The sequence below is a fragment of the Malus sylvestris genome, chromosome 16, assembly GCF_916048215.2.
Source record: "Malus sylvestris chromosome 16, drMalSylv7.2, whole genome shotgun sequence".
NCBI classification, from domain to species: domain Eukaryota; kingdom Viridiplantae; phylum Streptophyta; class Magnoliopsida; order Rosales; family Rosaceae; genus Malus; species Malus sylvestris.
Window position 1 is genome coordinate 19,056,239 of NC_062275.1, and position 16,751 is coordinate 19,072,989.

General features: G+C 38.5%; 2 protein-coding genes and 1 long non-coding RNA gene across 8 annotated transcripts; all 3 read left to right on the forward strand.

The window, feature by feature from the left end:
* The first annotated feature begins 1,685 nt into the window (after nucleotides 1-1,685).
* LOC126607807 (uncharacterized) lies at nucleotides 1,686-9,799 on the forward strand. The gene is made up of 7 exons (XM_050275527.1): nucleotides 1,686-1,826; nucleotides 2,107-2,223; nucleotides 4,922-4,991; nucleotides 6,206-6,462; nucleotides 6,869-6,985; nucleotides 7,642-7,684; nucleotides 9,085-9,799. Exons 2-7 carry the CDS (start codon nucleotides 2,131-2,133, stop codon nucleotides 9,594-9,596), a joined length of 1,092 nt encoding a protein of 363 aa, XP_050131484.1. The 5' UTR covers nucleotides 1,686-1,826; nucleotides 2,107-2,130; the 3' UTR covers nucleotides 9,597-9,799.
* LOC126607808 (uncharacterized) lies at nucleotides 6,994-7,247 on the forward strand. Its single transcript, XR_007617711.1, has 2 exons — nucleotides 6,994-7,085; nucleotides 7,123-7,247. It is a non-coding gene; the product is annotated as an uncharacterized LOC126607808 (long non-coding RNA).
* Nucleotides 9,800-10,514: 715 nt separating the features above from the next.
* On the forward strand, nucleotides 10,515-14,659 carry LOC126607806 (FHA domain-containing protein At4g14490-like). Of its 6 annotated transcripts, none has more exons than XR_007617706.1 (4): nucleotides 10,526-11,920; nucleotides 12,980-13,367; nucleotides 13,722-13,978; nucleotides 14,141-14,306. XR_007617706.1 is itself a non-coding variant. In XM_050275525.1 (2 exons), the coding sequence occupies exons 1-2, from the start codon at nucleotides 10,770-10,772 to the stop codon at nucleotides 14,256-14,258; spliced, it is 1,269 nt and encodes a 422-aa protein (XP_050131482.1). In that variant the 5' UTR covers nucleotides 10,515-10,769; the 3' UTR covers nucleotides 14,259-14,659. The 6 variants fall into 6 exon arrangements, 2 of the variants coding, with proteins under 2 accessions (XP_050131482.1, XP_050131483.1); XR_007617708.1 differs by having other exon boundaries at nucleotides 13,722-13,796; XR_007617707.1 differs by having other exon boundaries at nucleotides 13,797-13,978.
* Nucleotides 14,660-16,751: the final 2,092 nt, after the last annotated feature.

Sequence of the window (16,751 nt, forward strand, 5' to 3'; positions counted from 1 at the left end):
TGGTCCTCTTACCGTTGGGGATTCCGTGATGAAGAATGATATGACCGCTGCGGTGGTGGCCATGAACCTTCTCACTCCCAAAGATAACATACTACTTTCCAAACGGTCTGATGAGTTAGCTGTTAAGGATTCGCTGGCTCTCAGTGTTCAATGTGCAGGTTCTGTGTCTAATATGGCCCAACGCCTATTTGCTCGAACCCGCCAAGTTGAATCATTGGCGGCCGAAGTGATGAGTCTCAAACAGGAGATTAGAGGGCTCAAGCATGAGAATAAACAGTTGCACCGGCTCGCACATGACTATGCTACAAACATGAAGAGGAAGCTTGACCAGATGAAGGAAACTGATGGTCAGGTTTTACTTGATCATCAGAGATTTGTGGGTTTGTTCCAAAGGCATTTATTGCCTTCGTCTTCTGGGGCTGTACCGCGTAATGAAGCTCCAAATGATCAACCTCTGATGCCTCCTCCTTCTAGGGTTCTGTCCAGTACTGAGGCTCCGAATGATCCCCCTTCGATGCCTTCTCTTTCTGGGGCTCTACCGACTGCTGAGACTTCTCCTAAGCAACCTTTGTGAAGGCTCCATCTTGTTTGTTTATTTTGACTCATGTATATGTACATATTTGTAGCTTATCGGGGATATCAATAAATAAGTTTTCCTTCATTTCAACGTATATCTTTTAAGAACAATCATATGCTACTTTAAAAACTGTTATCTAGAGATCATTACTTTTATTTTTACAAACATTTTTTTGTTGCTTAACTTGAAAGTGGAACTTTTGATAAAAAAAGAAGTACCAAAGTGGGCCTACAAGTATTAAATTAAACTTTTTTATATTATGTGGTGTGGTTCGGTTCCAGAGATAAAACATTGAAACCAAATCCTTTTTTTTGAACTTTCAGTTTGGTGCAAATCGAAACCTTTCCAGAATTGCAAAAATTAAAAGAAAAACTAATAAAAAGGACTTGAAAACTTTAAGTTTTAATGATAAGAATAAAATAAAGGGTAAAGTGAATAGTACTAGGATTGACTTTTTAGTGTAAAAATATGGTTTTTCGTTAAAGTAAACAGTACCGAAAACTTTTTGTTAAAGTTCCAAAAAATCAAACTGTTTAGTGCGGTCCAATTTTGTCCGTATTTCGATTTCGGTTTTTAGTTCCAACTTCCAAATGTCCACCCTTTCTCCAAAGTATAGATACGAAAATAATCGTTTTTGTATAGAGTAAATTGTAGCTATGGTCCCTTAACTTTAACTCAATTGGAGTAATGGTCCCTCAACTAAAAATCCATTACCTTTGGTCCCTCAACTTATCAAAACGTGTAGCTATGGTCCCTCAACTAAAAATCCATTACCATTGGTCCCTGAACTTTAATTCAAGTGGAGAAATGGTCCTTTAACTTTAATCCAATTGTAGCAATGGTCCTTACAATATAACTCGTTTTGACAAATTTTTTGACATAGTTGACGAAAAGAACCATAATTATACACTTTGATGAGTTGAGGGACCCTAATTATATAAATGGTCATTCCAACATAGCTTATTTTGACAAAATTTTGACAAAATTGATAAAAAGGACTATAGCTACACATTTTGATAAGTTGAAGGACCAATGGTAATGAATTTTTAGTTGAGGGACCATTGCTCCAATTTGATTAAAGTTGAGGGACCATTTGTACAATTTACTCTTTTGTATATGGTAGTACCCCAAAACGAAGAGACGACGCCGTATAGACTGAATAGAAAAATAGGGTTGCAGGCGGCTGGTCTTCTCCCTCGGCGAGGCACGCGCCTCTGCAACTCCTTGCGCAGAGCTCAGTGAAATACAGGTCAGATTTTTCCAGAAATTCAGGCCTTTTCACTACGATTTTCCCGATATTTCAGGTTATTGGCGATATTAGGTTTGATATTTCAGACTATGGGCGATGGAGGGTGAAGAAATAGGCTTCACCCCCTCTCCATGTCGTTCCCTCAGATTCTCGATATATCGCCGAAATTGCCCATTTTTAGTACTACCGTAGTGAATCGTTCACTATTATGTTCGAATCATTGTGCATTTTCTTTTTCGCCAAAAAATTTGCATGCAAGTCAGAAATGTTCATGTCACAGGTATATTGTTGTTGACGGATCATCATGGGCATGAATGGCCTACCTTTTGAAGCTGGCCAAGAGGTTGAATGCAGGTCGTTTATCCCGGGTTATCGCGGTGCGTGGTTCCGATGTAAGGTAACGATCACAGTTAATAGTACTGGCAAATATCCATTGGTGATCAATTTTGTTTTGCTCCAAGCGTGTTTTGAACTCGAAGATTTTACTTCTTACAATTATGATTACTAGTTTTCGGTTTCTAGTATTCGTCTCTTCATTTTCAGTGTTGATAGTTGTAAAATGAATGCTAAGCAGTTAATTAGGAGTATGGAAAGAGTCATCCATGTTTTTTCGGAAACATTGAAGTCTGTTTATGGAAGAGAATAAAGTAGATTGTAAAGGGACAAAACTGCAGTTTTGAAGATTGAATTTTGACAAGTTATGGCCTTTTACCAAGGTATTGGTTGTTGTATTAGTATATCACGCCTTTTCAGATTCAGAGTAAAAAAATCTTGGTACTATTTGTCAACTAGATAAGATCGTTGGGAGGCAAAGAAACCAACACAAACATATGACCAACCTGTTCTAGATAGATTCCTGCGACAACAACTATCGGCAGAGATTTCAAGAAACGCAATTTAAGGTGGAGATACCAGAATTTAGTAGAGAATAACTAGGGGAAGTTGGTTGGTTAAATAAACATGAAATAAATTTTAAATTCATTGTTCTTCCATGTCATGCGAATGAGAAGTTGGTAGCATTTTAGTTGAAAGGGTATGCTTCTCGTTGGTGGCAGCAAGTCCAAATGACTAAGACCCAAGTAGGAAACTAGCAAATATATACATGGTCTAAGATGTATAGGGTTCCATAAGAATTATTGTTTTTTTGGGTTAAGTATATCGAATCTTTTCCAGATTTATCCTTAAGATCAAAGCTCGAACAACATCGGAAGTCTGATTAGTTCTCAACTATATATGAGAGGGGCTCGTTTATTTTCTGTTTAACATCATACACGGAGAAGTTGCTGACCATTTAGGTAATTAAAGGCCTTGTTCTTTGCTTAGGCATTTGCTTTCTCATTAGAAAAGGTTCTGATGTTGGAAAGTTTTATTAAACAAGGATTATTCCTTATGAATGAGTGCTGAATGTGTTGCAAGCAAATGAATGTGTGACTAGTCGTTTTCTACACTATACATTTTCATATGCTTGTTGGCCCTTCGGTTTCTTTCTCCGTGAACACTTGAGTGTTGCATGCTCTATGGCCTAGATTCTGGTGGGATGGCATGGTATTTTTTTCAAGAAGGCTAGCAGAGCAGCTGGAGGAAACTACTTGTATTTTATGGTCTATATTTTGGATGAATCCAGGGTATCCCCCGCACGTAGGCGAGGACTATTCCCTCAAGCCGGGTCGGACCCCATTCGAGGGGCAAGCTTTCCCAATGATGGCTTCTCCATTCACATGGCTCGAACTCGAGACCTTGCTTAAGGGGAACAAGCTCCTTACCACTTGAACCACCCAGCATTGGTATTTTATGGTCTATATTCATTATCAGAGAGAAATGGTAGTTTATTTTTGGGGCGCACTGTTCTAAAAATCCCCGCCTAGGCCCCGCCCCGATTAATGCCTAGGCCCCAGCCCACCGCCTAGCCCGCCTAGGTTGCAACTCACTTAGACAGAAAATACATAACTTTCATTTTGCATTTTGTTTTTTTCCAATAAATTGTAAGAGACTTGTTGCATACTTGAATGAACAAACATTATATCCTTATTTCACATGTTTTCATTATGTTCCAATACTTCATGATATATATGCATTCTATTTTGTAGTTTATGATGAAATTATATATATTTCAAGTAGAAGCAGACACTTATTTACCTGAAATATGGTAGATTTACTTAAATCCGCCTAGTCCGCCTAGGCTCCCGCCTAGGCCCCGCCTAGCCGCCTAGGCGCTAGGCCCCAGTCCGCCGCCCGACTAGCGCCTAGCGACTTTTAGAACCTTGGCGGGGCGGGTACAAATTGGGATAATAGGGAGGAGGGTTAGTTGAGTTCATTGCAGTATAGATTTGTATTCTTTGCTCACTTTGGGCTTTACTCTATAAAGATTTTAATGTTGTACCTTAGTCAGATCTATCTGGATTGATTTGCTACTTGCTAAGTGTTGTCAAGGATTGTTAAGATTTGGGTGTGTGTTTGTTTTTTAGGTGTAATACTGTTGATGGAAGTTGAATCCATCTTGTTATGTATTTCTTTCTTCTTCAATAAAAGTGGTGTTTATTATAACTATGTAAGTTGAAGAGAATTATTGTGGTTGGTATTTTTTCCCCGTTTCTTTAAGATTTTTTTTTTCTTTGTATGTAGATTTTGTGTTGTTTTTACTTAAGCCTTCTATGCTTCCTTGCATATTTTTATTTTCATGAAATCTGTACGTCTTCCAGTAATGAAGAACAGATTACTTTGCAATGTTAGGTAGCATTTTTGCAATTACAACTAAGCCTTTAGATCTATGTGTTGCATGATTTACTTTTCTCAACCTTGAATTATTCTACATATACATAGTTAGGTTTTACCAATACTACCATCAATCTCCTCTTACTTCTCTTACCATTAGATGCTTTGCTGAAACAATTGGGTGTATGATGTAACTTCCAATGACTTATGGTTTAAGGTGTCCATCTGCTTTTATAAAGCCCATATTTGCATTTATATGATGTTTTCAGCTTGAGATTGTTTCCATACATTTGGTTGAGGTTGGTTCCATTGTTTATGCTTGTTATAAAAATCTTTGAGAAAATGATACCATGCTCTCTGATAATATTTTTATTATCATCCAGATAAAGGAATACGGCTTGAGACAAGCTCGATTGTCGTCTAGCATGGAGTATATTGACTTTCCTGATGAAAGTAAGTGATATCTGTGGGTATATTTCCTTTATGAGCATTTTTTTGTGGCTTAAGTTTGAAGGAACCGTAAAACCAATTGGCAACAGGGGGAGTGACCCTACTCCTTATAAACACATGCAAGGTCCGTTAACTTTCTGATGTGGGACAACTTCACATACTTACACACGCCTTCACATGTGTCAACACTCAAGCCAAACACATGTATGAGGGGCTTAAGTTTGAAGGAACCCTAAAACCAATTGGCAACAGGGGGAGTGACCCAACTCCTTGTAAACACATGCAAGGTCCGTTAACTTTCTGATGTGGGACAACACTTCACACTCACACGCGCCTTCATGTGTGGCAACACTCAAGCCAAGCACATGGATAACACATATTGGGTGACGTGGAGCATGTGCGGCCTTTGAGCTTCATACGGATATGTGGACCTACCTGCTTCAATACCATGGATGAGAAATCAGAAAAACCTTCATTGTAGAAAGCACAAGCAAGCAACAACAAGAATCAGAATTTCATTACTAGTAAAATGATTACATAAAGCATCTCCGTACTGTAGTGAGTATGTTTATACTCAATGATTAATACAGCTGACTTAATCTTCAACTAAGTGGACTATTTAATCATTAGCTTAATTACAATGTAGTAATTAATCCTGGACAGCTCAAATACAGCCCTCAATCACATCAAAGACCATGGACCACATCAACATATTAATGCTAAATGTGGCAATATCATCAGCTAGCTCCGGTATTAAAGTTCACTATGTTTTGGGTTGTGGTGTCTCAAAACAGTTTTGGCTGGCAATATAAACAACAGACTCTTATTCTCTTATGTTCTATGTTTGTTGTGTTTATTAATCGACCTGTTCTTTTATAAAGAAAAAAGTATTAATAGACCTGTACATTATCAAGTGCACATTGACCAATTCTTTTAAAAAAAGTATTTTAAAGTAATTACAATGTAAGAATTCACATACCAAAACAATATGGTATGTGAAATGCATGTATGATTCCTCGTTACAAGAGTGTGCTACTTTTATTGTTACTTGTTTTGAATGGAAAACAAAGAGAGAATATTACGATGAGCACTGGTAGTCATTGCCTAGTTTCTATATATATCTCTGAAGAATTATTTTCCTCTTAGTTATCAAGTTAATAAATATTTTAGTGAGGCTGATGTTTTTTATTTCTGCATATTGTTGCTCTTATCTGCAGAAGTGAAGTGGACAAGAGTATATCAAAAAATCCCTGGTCTTAGTAAGAAGTCAAAGTCATTAAAAGTGCAATTGATGTTGCGTCCTCGGTTTCCTCCCATCTATAATAGAAGTACAATACCTGATGCCAATACCAGAGCAGAAGTGGTGGTTATTGTCAACGATGATTGGAAAGTGGGAGATTTAGTTGATTGGTGGAAGGATGGTTGTTATTGGTCCGGAAGAATAACAGAAATATTGGGGAATGAGAGCCTTAAGGTGGGTTTTGTATCTCTCAACATATTAATGCTAACTCTAGTATGCTTGTTCTCAATGTGTTCATTGTATGAGGCGTTAAGCATTTTCCCCCCTTCAAATTGCACACTGTTAATAAATGTTATAACTGCAATAATCACATACCCTATTTTATGACCTCTAATTCGCTTAATTGCTCTACATTGTTTAAACTCAACCGAGTCATTTAATTCATTACAAATCTATGCCATACACGATGTTACCTGAGCTCCTGAGTTAACTTACATAAAACACTCTTGCATCGGGAGTAGGCAATATGTTTGTTTAGTGCAACTGAGATGTAGCTGCATTTTCTTGGTTCAATTATAGTTACTTTGATGTGAAAGAGAGAGCTTCTATTTACTAATTGGTATTCTCCATGTTTTTCCAGTTTGATTTGCCACCTCCTCCAGATGGTGAAGGATATTCCTATGAAGTTTCTTCCAAGGAATTGCGCCCATCCTTGGATTGGTCTCCAGAGAATGGTTGGACAGTACCCACACCCATGGTACCTGCAGCCCATTCATATTTCTGTATCTTTTTTTTTTCCGTTTAAGAGGAATTATCAGATATTACTGCCAAACTTTAAATTGATTAATAACTGAGTTGTTTCAAATACTACCTTCAATCAGCTTGAACTGTCAGAAACTGACAAGGAGCCTCCACATTCCCATCACCTGATGATGATGACGTGTCACTTCAGGAATTGGCATTTAAAAATGAATGCCATGCATGAAATCAATTGTGAAGTTACAAAACTCTTTTCTTTTTGCTGACAACTCTCTCATTGTTAATTTGGTGTTGCACTTTGGGTATTAACCCTCTAGCATTCCTTCATTGAAAAAAATACGTCAAATTTTTGTTATATTTCTTCTTCATTGGGGTTGAAACAATACCTCATGTCTTTCTAAAAATGAATGCCAGGCCATCATCCTGATTCATGATAAATGCTGCAATCCTTTGGCTAAACAAGATTCCATTTTGTCACCGATGTTAGTAGTGTTAGGTCAATTTTGTATTGATATTTTAAAGCTACTTCTACCTTGTGTTTAGGTGGTTCTTCTACCATGCAGGTTTTGATGCTTTCTGTCCTAATAAGTAATGAAAAACAATTCTTTTATCCTTCAATTTCTGAATTATTTTGAAATGCCTTTTTGGTTGCAGGAGAGTGAATGTGTGCATCCTTGTGCTCGAGTAATGAAGCCTGGTAATCAATTACGAATACATATTTTCTCAACAACGTATATACATGCATGCATATTATTATTTTCTATTAGCCTTCTGACCTCAACATCTAGGGCTTGTGACAATTGACTAAAAGGTCGTACCCAGTGCACAAGGCTCACGCTTTACGCAGGGTCTGGGAGAGGTGAATGTCGGCTAGCCTTACCCCCATTTATGGAGAGGCTGCTCCCAAGTCTCGAACCCGAGACCTACCGCTCATGGGCGAAGGCACTTGCCATCGCACCAAGTGCGACCTCTTCTTGTGACAATTGATTGAGATAAAATAAAATTGGAGCCATTGGAGATGCATACTTGTACATCATGTTATTGAACTTTTTTTTCTTTGGTAGGACTGTTGGGGCAATGGTCTATTTCTTTTGCTCCTAATAGATGAATCCTAAGGGAAATGATATTTTCCATACGACTATGAGGTGGTGATTTGATCTTATTAGTTATAAACATATAGCTGGCCAGTTTATAACCTGGTAAATAATTAAACTCCAATTGACGAAGAAAGATTCAAATCAGATAGTACGGCTGGAAACAATTTTGTAATTCGATGGAATATGGTTGCTTCTGGAAACTTCAGAGTTTGCGACAGTCATACATCTTCTCAAGCCTTTGTTGGTTTTGGGGATTGTCAATCCTGCTTGAAGGGTTTCAGATGCAACTCAATACGCCTCAAATTGGCGAAAACAGAGCTCCTTTTTGGATTAGCAATAAGAAGTTGATTAGTAAAATAGTAAAGACTGCTTTGAGAGTTATGAATGTGAAATATATATCCTCAGTATCAGGAAAATGAAGTTGAAAGAATGAGTTGGTAAGGGACTTCATATGCATTAAGATTTTGACCTTTTAGTTATCCAAGAGGTAGAACCCATACATAAATTGTAGTGAAAGCTGTAAGCTATACCAGTCTACCCACAATTGTGGTGTTGTCTTTTTAAGTTACTTGGCCAGCCGTAATTGACCACTGGATTTGTGCTGTATTAATGTTGTTGTAGGTTTATGTAATGTTTTTTCTTTTGACGGTATAGGCAATGTTGAACGCAAATTATGGGTTCTAAGTATCCAAGGAACAAACATTATATGTTTCTCGGTTCAATTCCCCCACAGTTAAGGCTGATGTGGAGAGGTGAAGTCAGATCTAAGTATGAAGCGTTTGAATAACCATTAAAATGGTGTCATATTAAGTAGTTGTAGAAGAAAAGCAGATCAAGGGCTATAAGAATGTTCTAGTGAAATTTTGGTTAGTTATCCATGATTTTGAAGAAGATGGAAGGGTACATATAATGTTACCCTAACTTCCTCTCTTGAATCTTGTCTTTCATTTTTCTTTCCAGCAGGATGGATCTGATTGAGAGGGGATTATTGTTGTTGCAGGGGAAGTTCCAAGCTGTACATTCCATGCTGTGGGTGATGAAAATAGGTGTCTCCAAGCTTTTGCTACAGCATCACATCGTTCACCTTCTTCTCACGTGTCTGCTAGCTCATTACAACCTCCCAAAGGATTAGAGGAAATGGCAAAGCAACCTCTAGGCACTATAAAATCTATGGAGAAACCACCACCAGATGTAAATGTTGGATCCGATATGGCAGATAGTGGGATTGCGAAGGCAAGTTGCTCAGATAGTGTTTCAAGTTCGCATGTTAAAAGTGAGCCAAAGGGGATGCGAAGAACTGCAGCCGGAGAAGATAGAGTTGACAACAATGGGTCGTTGAAGAAAATGAAAACGGATAGGAACATAGTTTTAAATTCGACGAAGTCTGATACATTAGAAGCTGCGATTCTAGACTTGGAGGAACTTGTAAGCCGGGTTAAATGGATGAAGGGCGTCTTAGAGATTGGAATGCCTTGGACAAGTGCCACGCGCCCCACTTGGAAGTTTCTGTGACATCATCCTTGTCCTCACCAAAACGAGAGGTTTCACTCCCAGTAAGTGTACGTATCATGAAATTTTTTTAGCGGCGTTTAGATTGTTACTAACTCATGCTCATCTGTTTTGACTGTTTTCTTTTTACAAACTTCTTTTGGGGTGAATGTGAAGCACATATTGAAAGGAATGAACTTTATGCATAACTTTCCGCACAAAACAAACACTTCTTGTAGTGACTATATAATCTTCTTACAAGAATGGCTTTGTGAGTTTCCGATTTTGAATTGGGAGCGGCAGAAGCAGATTGAGATGGGTGGAGGTTTTTTTGGGCCTATAAGCGGGATTCCGGCTCAATGGTTTGGCCTAACTAGCTTGTTGTCATGGTCATGACCATGGAAAATTTTTACGCATCCAGCGTCTGCTAGACCTCTAACAAAGTCATCAAAGTTTAACTTCCAACTGCCGATATCCGGTGGTTACCACAAATGTTTTTTTTTAGCTTATTTTTAGCCACACCCATAGATTTTGATTTTGATCTTACTTACAATTGAAAAGACCCGTCACTTTATTTCTTGAAACCTAAAATTCGTTTACTTTGACTTGTGGACTCTATTCTTCTTGAAATTCAAAAATCGCCAAACATATGTTTGACCCACCACCTAATAAAACTATGCCACATGTGCTAATGAATTTGATTATAAATCTCTACTATGCGTTAACATTTAACAATAAAAAAAATACTAAGTTTAAAATAATAAATTAAGAATGTGGAAATTTTTTTTGTTGCTGTGCTTGAGTCGCAAAGATGGAAAAAAAATAGAAAAAAAATTGATTAGTCTATTGCTTTCAAATCAAACTCACAAAATAGAATTAAAGCAATGTAGGGCAAATTTTGAGTTTTATAGAGTAAATTACGATTTTTGAATTTCAGGAGCAAAATGAGATTAAAATTGAGTTTCAAGAGACAAATTGAAACAAATTTTGAGTTTCAAAGAGTAAATTTTTTATTTTTGAATTTGGCAAAGTAAGATTCAAATCGAATTCTAGAAGTGAGGACAAAAATGGAATTTAGCTTTGGATTATAAATTTAAGGAAGAGAGAAAAAGAAAAACCTCAAAATATTTGAAAGCATTTCTGCGTGCCTGAATTTCAAAACTCAAAATTTTTTCCCTCCTTTCTTCCCTGCCAAAAATGGAGCCTTCAGCTCTCAAACTGGTAATGGTTCAAGGTCCGCGGAAGGGCGAAACCCTAGAATTCGTACCCGGATCCAAGATCCGAATCGGCCGCGTTGTTCGGGGCAACAACCTCCCGATCAAAGAGTCCGGCATTTCCTCCAAGCACCTCTCCATCGAATCTGAATCGGGCAAATGGGTTCTCCGAGACCTCGACTCCTCAAATGGCACGGTTTTGAATGGGTTGGATATCCCCCCAAATACGCCCGTGGATCTCACCGACGGCGACGAAATCAAAATCGGTGAGTACACTTCCGTCGAGGTGAAGATCGCCGGCTACGAAGAGAGCCGGCTGAGACGGAACCCTAGGCGTGCGGCGGCGGCAGCGGAAGCTACTGCGGTGCCGGTTTTGGAAAGTCGGGGACGGAGAGGTAGGGTTGCGAAGGAGGGCGAGGAGAAAGCGGAGGTGGAAAGAGCGAACGTTGAGGAAATTGAGGTCGCAGGGAAACGAGGGAGGGGCCGACCGCCCAGAGCTAGGGTTTTGAAGAGTGAAGCTGCAGAGGAAGACTTGGCATGGCAGGTGAGTACGAGGCAAACTCGGAGCTCCAGGATTGAGGAATTGGGGAAGATTCCAGAGAACTCTGGTGTAGATAGTGAAGGAGTGAACGTTGAGCCGAAAAGGACCCATGTTGGTGCAAGGAGGAGGAAAAATGTACCGGAGGAGGTACCGGTGTGTGATAAGCTTGATGTTAAGGAGGAAGAGGCTTCGAAAGGGCTGAATTTGGAGGAAGAGAGACATGAAGAGTTAAATGTTAGAGGAGAGAGTGGCGAAAAGGGTAAATATGGAAGTGGGAGTGGTGAAAAGGGTGAGAAAGGAAGTGGAAGTGGTGAAATCGGTGTCAATGGAAGTGGGAGTGGCGTTAAGGGCGACAACGGTAGTGGGAGTGGTTCAGGTGTAAATGAGAGCTGTGACTTGGAGAAGATGACGCTTGGGGAGTGGTTTGATTTTTTGGAGAGGAATTTTCCACAACAGATCATTGATGAGACGGAGGAGGCAATTGCCGAAATGACAGAGAAAGCTAAGCGAATTCAGGAGTACATTGTGCAGGAGAAGGAGAAGGCGAAAGTGCTTGTGGGCTACAAGGGGGGAGCTGGGACTTGTGTTTTCTGGTAATTTGCAGCTCAATTCTTCTTCTTTTTTTGTAAATTACGTGGCGTATCAAATTTGTGTTGTTTTGTTTTGTTTTGTTTTATCGTGTTTACGTGATCTCTTACTTTGATAAAGTTACCCGGTATTCAATTTAAAGTGTTGGATGTGAAATCGAAGTTGAATCCATTGAATCTTTAATATGGGACGAGATGAAACTATGTTTATTTATGTTGTGAGCATCGTTCATATTGAGGGGGCTGGAATAGCATTAGCATTTTCATTGAGTGTTCTGCATACCACATTATATATTGATAGCAAAATCAAGAATTTTCATGTTTTGGGTACGTTGGTTGTGTGTTGAACTCGCCTGCTTGATGTCAGCTTTTGCAAATCGTGTGTTACTGACAAGGAGTTCATAGATGTTACTATATCAAAGCAGTTGCTTCTGTTAACTTATCCGAAGAAAAAGGCGAGACTGTATATGATACGCTTCATTCTCTGTCAATTGCTTGTGTCTATGTTCATCGTGTTGGGAAAGAAATAACTGGGTTCTTTATCCCCAGAGAACTCTCTCTAAGTAAGGGAGGTGATGAGGTCTCATACATCTCTCCCCGGTTCCTCCCAATGAATTTAGCTGTTTAGCTTGGCAAGGCAACCAATTTATGTACTTCTCCTTTAGCGGCCTGCTTCTACATGTTTTGTTATAAATTCGTAGCTTTCAAAACAATGAGTCTTGGCTGACTGGTAGCTATGGAGAAATACGTACAAGAGGATGTAGATACACTTCTTGATAATGGAATCTGTGGACAACTAATGAGGGACGGTCATAAATCATATTAAGGTTTTGTGAGACTCTGCTTGATAATGGGATCCACGAACAAGTTGTTTTCAGATGTAATTGAAGGACAAGAGGGAATATTTCTTGAGGCTCTTTTTGGCAAACGGGGTGATTATACTGGGCGTACTGTCATTGGCGTAGGTCCCTCATTGTTGTATATATCTATTGTGCTGTGAATTTGTTAACTGTTGCATCTGGTTCAGTGTCAAATCTAGATTGCTGACATAATTTTGTCGGATAGGTCAATTGGGTTAGAGCACTTCCAACGTGTGCTCCAGCCCGAGGGACAGGTGCAGGAATAGGGCCAAAGAGCCCGAGTGATGAAGCCCAGCGCGTGTTGGCGAGCGAGCCCGAGCAGGCTCGAGGGTGAGGCACGACACGAGTCGTCGGCTCGAGCGCTCGAAGGGAATGTGACTTGGGCCGACGTTAGGACGATGGCAGCCATGTTTTTTATATTGTTTGCGCCAGGCATGTGGGCTTTAAGTGCACGTGGGCGCGTGTCATCCAATAGAATTTCAGGCCTGGGCTCGCAGCGCACTCGGAAATGTTACCGTTGGGGAGGTCATGTGGCTTCCCCATGTCTGTTGGATTTCAACGACTACAATTTTTGGATAGTTGGATTTCTAACGGTAAAAAAAATAAAAAAAGCTTATTTAATATAAGCCATTGGATCTGAGATCAACAGTCCATGTTATTCGTCTTTATAAATAAAAAAAAAGTTAAAAAATAAAAAATCTTACTGTTGTGCCATGTGGCACAATTTGGAGTGTTGGAATTCAATATTTTTTTTAAATCCAACGATAGAGATTAATTAGGTGAATAAATTTTTTTAAAAAGTGTAAAAATTTAAATAAAATCCGAAAAAAAATTAAAAAATTTTAAAAAAATTGATTTTACTTTTCTATAAATACTTTTTCATTATCTTCTACCTTACACCACAATTTCATATTTTCTCAACTACTTTCAACCACATAACTATGCAGGTACGAATTGGACGCTTATTGAAGATGTTGCGTTGTATACTAGCTGGGTTGAAGTTACTCATGATCCGATTACAGGTAATGAGATGCAGTTGCGAGAAATGTGGAGTCTTATTCATACCAATTAATTGGTGGGAAAATAACCAAGGAATCGATGTCTAGTCGTTGGAAATTACTTAAGCCAATCGTTTACTACGTGGAAAGACGCCTTGGCACAAGCTAGTAGTAATCTTCGAAGTAGGGAAAATTTAGCAGATCAGGTAATAATATATTATTTATTTGTTTGTACTATACCCAAATTTACATTATAATTATTTGTTTGTATTATTTATTTGTTAGCTACTTTGATTATAATTATTTGTTTGTATTATTTATTTGTTACCTACTTTCATTATAATTATTTCTTCTCCCGCATTGTGTAGGAATTTCAAGCACAAGATTGGTATAATGCCAACACCAAAAGCAAAAACAAATCATTCAACCGGTGGGAATGTTGGAATATTGTCAAAGATTGTCCTAAATTCAGAGTTGTGCCCGTAAGTCTAGAAGTTTTCATGAACAGTTGCAGTTGTTGAGAGAAAATTTCAAGTTAATGAGAGAGAAAAAGAGCTACTTAGGCAAGAAAGGGAACATGTTAGAGAAGAAAGAATGGCTCAACAAGATCGTGACATTATGAACACACCTTTAGAAGGGAAGTCTCCAAATTCTAAATATTTTTGGAAGTCGAAGAAAGCGGAAGTGGTGCAAAGGAGGCGTGCAAGAGAAGCGTGAGCAAGAGGAGATGATCCTAGCATGACAAGAGAAGATCATCCTATCACCACAAATTGGTTAAGTGATGATGAATAGAGTACTTTTTGTACTCGGAGCTCATAATTTTCCAATAACTTTGGGTTGTAATTTATTATTTATTGAATAGAGTACTTTATGTTGTTTACAATTTATTGAATTTAGTACTTTATTTATATTAAGAGAATCTTTATTCAAATGACATAAATACACCAAATAAAATTACATAAACATACCAAATAATAAAAAACTCACTAAATGAACTAAAAGAAACACACCAAATAAAATTAAATAAACACACCAAATAAAAACAAACACACTAAATGAACTTAAGTATCTTGAGCTTGTTTCAATTTCCACTGGTGCTCTATCAAGTCAATTTGCCAGGCATTGTGCGTATATGGCCTTTGAAGTGCAGTATATCATTGAATGAGCCTTTCATTGTAACGTCCATCCATTTCTAATGGCTTGTGTTGCACGAGTTCTTCGGTGGCGTCATGAGTACAATATATTTGTGTTATGGAATTGTTCATCGTGTCTGGCTCATATTCATCAATGACATCGTAATTGTACTCATCTTCTACATCAAACATTTTGGCAGCACCCCTAACAATCGTCCATCGAGCTTGGAGGATACCAAAACAACGCTCCAAATCCTTCCTGCACCCTTCTTGATAGCTTGCAAAGTGTTTTTCCTTTGCACTTCGCGGACGTGGCACTATTTTGACAAACGATAACCACCTTGGGTAAATGCTGTTTGCTAGGTAGTATGGCCCGTTGTACTTATGTCCGTTGACCCAGTACGTGACTTTTGGTGCCTTTCCTTGCAGAACATCGTTGAACACTGGAGATTGGGTAAGGATATTGAGGTCATTTTGAGCTCCCAGAACCCTGAAAAATGCGTGCTAAATCCATGTATCAAAAGATGTCACCACCTCCAAAATGATACTTTTTGCTCTTTTTCTGTCCCCATAAGCGCCTTGCCATGCACTTGGACAGTTTTTCCAGGTCCAGTGCATACAGTCGATGCTTCTAATCATCCTAGGAAAACCTTGCATCTCGCCCTTCTTCAGAAGCCTTTGCAAGTCCATGTCAGTAGGTCTCCGGAGGAACTCTGCGGTGTAGATAGATTTGATTGCTCCACAAAACCTCATTAGGGACTCAAGAATGGTTGATTTCCCCATCCTCGTTATCTCATCTACTTGGTCTGTAGATGCTCCATATGCAAGCATCCGCAAGGCAGCAATATTTTTTTGCTCAGAAAGGAGATCCATAACACCAAAAGCATTATTCTTTTGCACAAAGTAAGAATCATGGTTGCAAACAGCAATCATGATTTTGTTGAACAAATGTCGTTCCATTCTAAAATGATGTCTAAAGTGCGTATCAGGGAATGAACTATTATGGACAAAATAATTGTCCAAGAGTTCCATACCTCGTTGTTGCTTGCTTCTATCAAGGTTTCCGGAACGGTTAGGCCTGCAAATCTGACCCACAACTTGGATGACTCGATGGGAATGTGAGGCTCTGCCCATTCTTGCTTCGTCATCTCTTCTTTTACGCTCCTCATCCTCTTCCCTCTCATTTTGGGCCACCTAAAGATTGAACATTCCTTCTGATTGGTTAAACAATTCTTCCTCTTGCTGATTGATTTCCCACATCATCCTTGAAGAAGAAGACATTGAAGGAAGCAAAAACTATGAATAATGATACAGATTTTGATTTTGGTGAAGAAGGAAGCAGAAACTATAAATAATGATAGAGATCTTAAAAAAATTGGTGTGATATGTATGAGGATGGATGGTGGATTATATGGAGGATTCATAAAAGATTAGATTGTAGATAATGCCACGTGGCATGCTGTCATTCGTTAAAAATTTGATTGAAATATATCCTTAAAGATTGTAAACAGATTGTGACACGTGGCGTGATGTGATTGGTTAAAAATCTTATCGGAAATCTATCCTCAACGATTCTGAAAAGGTAATGACACGTGGCATGACGGCATTGGATAAAAATCTTATCGAAATCCATCACCAATAATTGTCTTTTCGAATAATGACACTTGGTATAATGAGAACGATTAAAAATATTATCCGAAATTACAAATTAAATTATTTTGTATTATTTTATAAATAAAAAAGATACTAATATTTTATTGCCTATTAACAGGGCTATTTAGTGTAAGGGTGGAGATGCAAAAGGCAGTTACTGTTCATTAAGGACAGTTAATGTTCACTGGGTAGA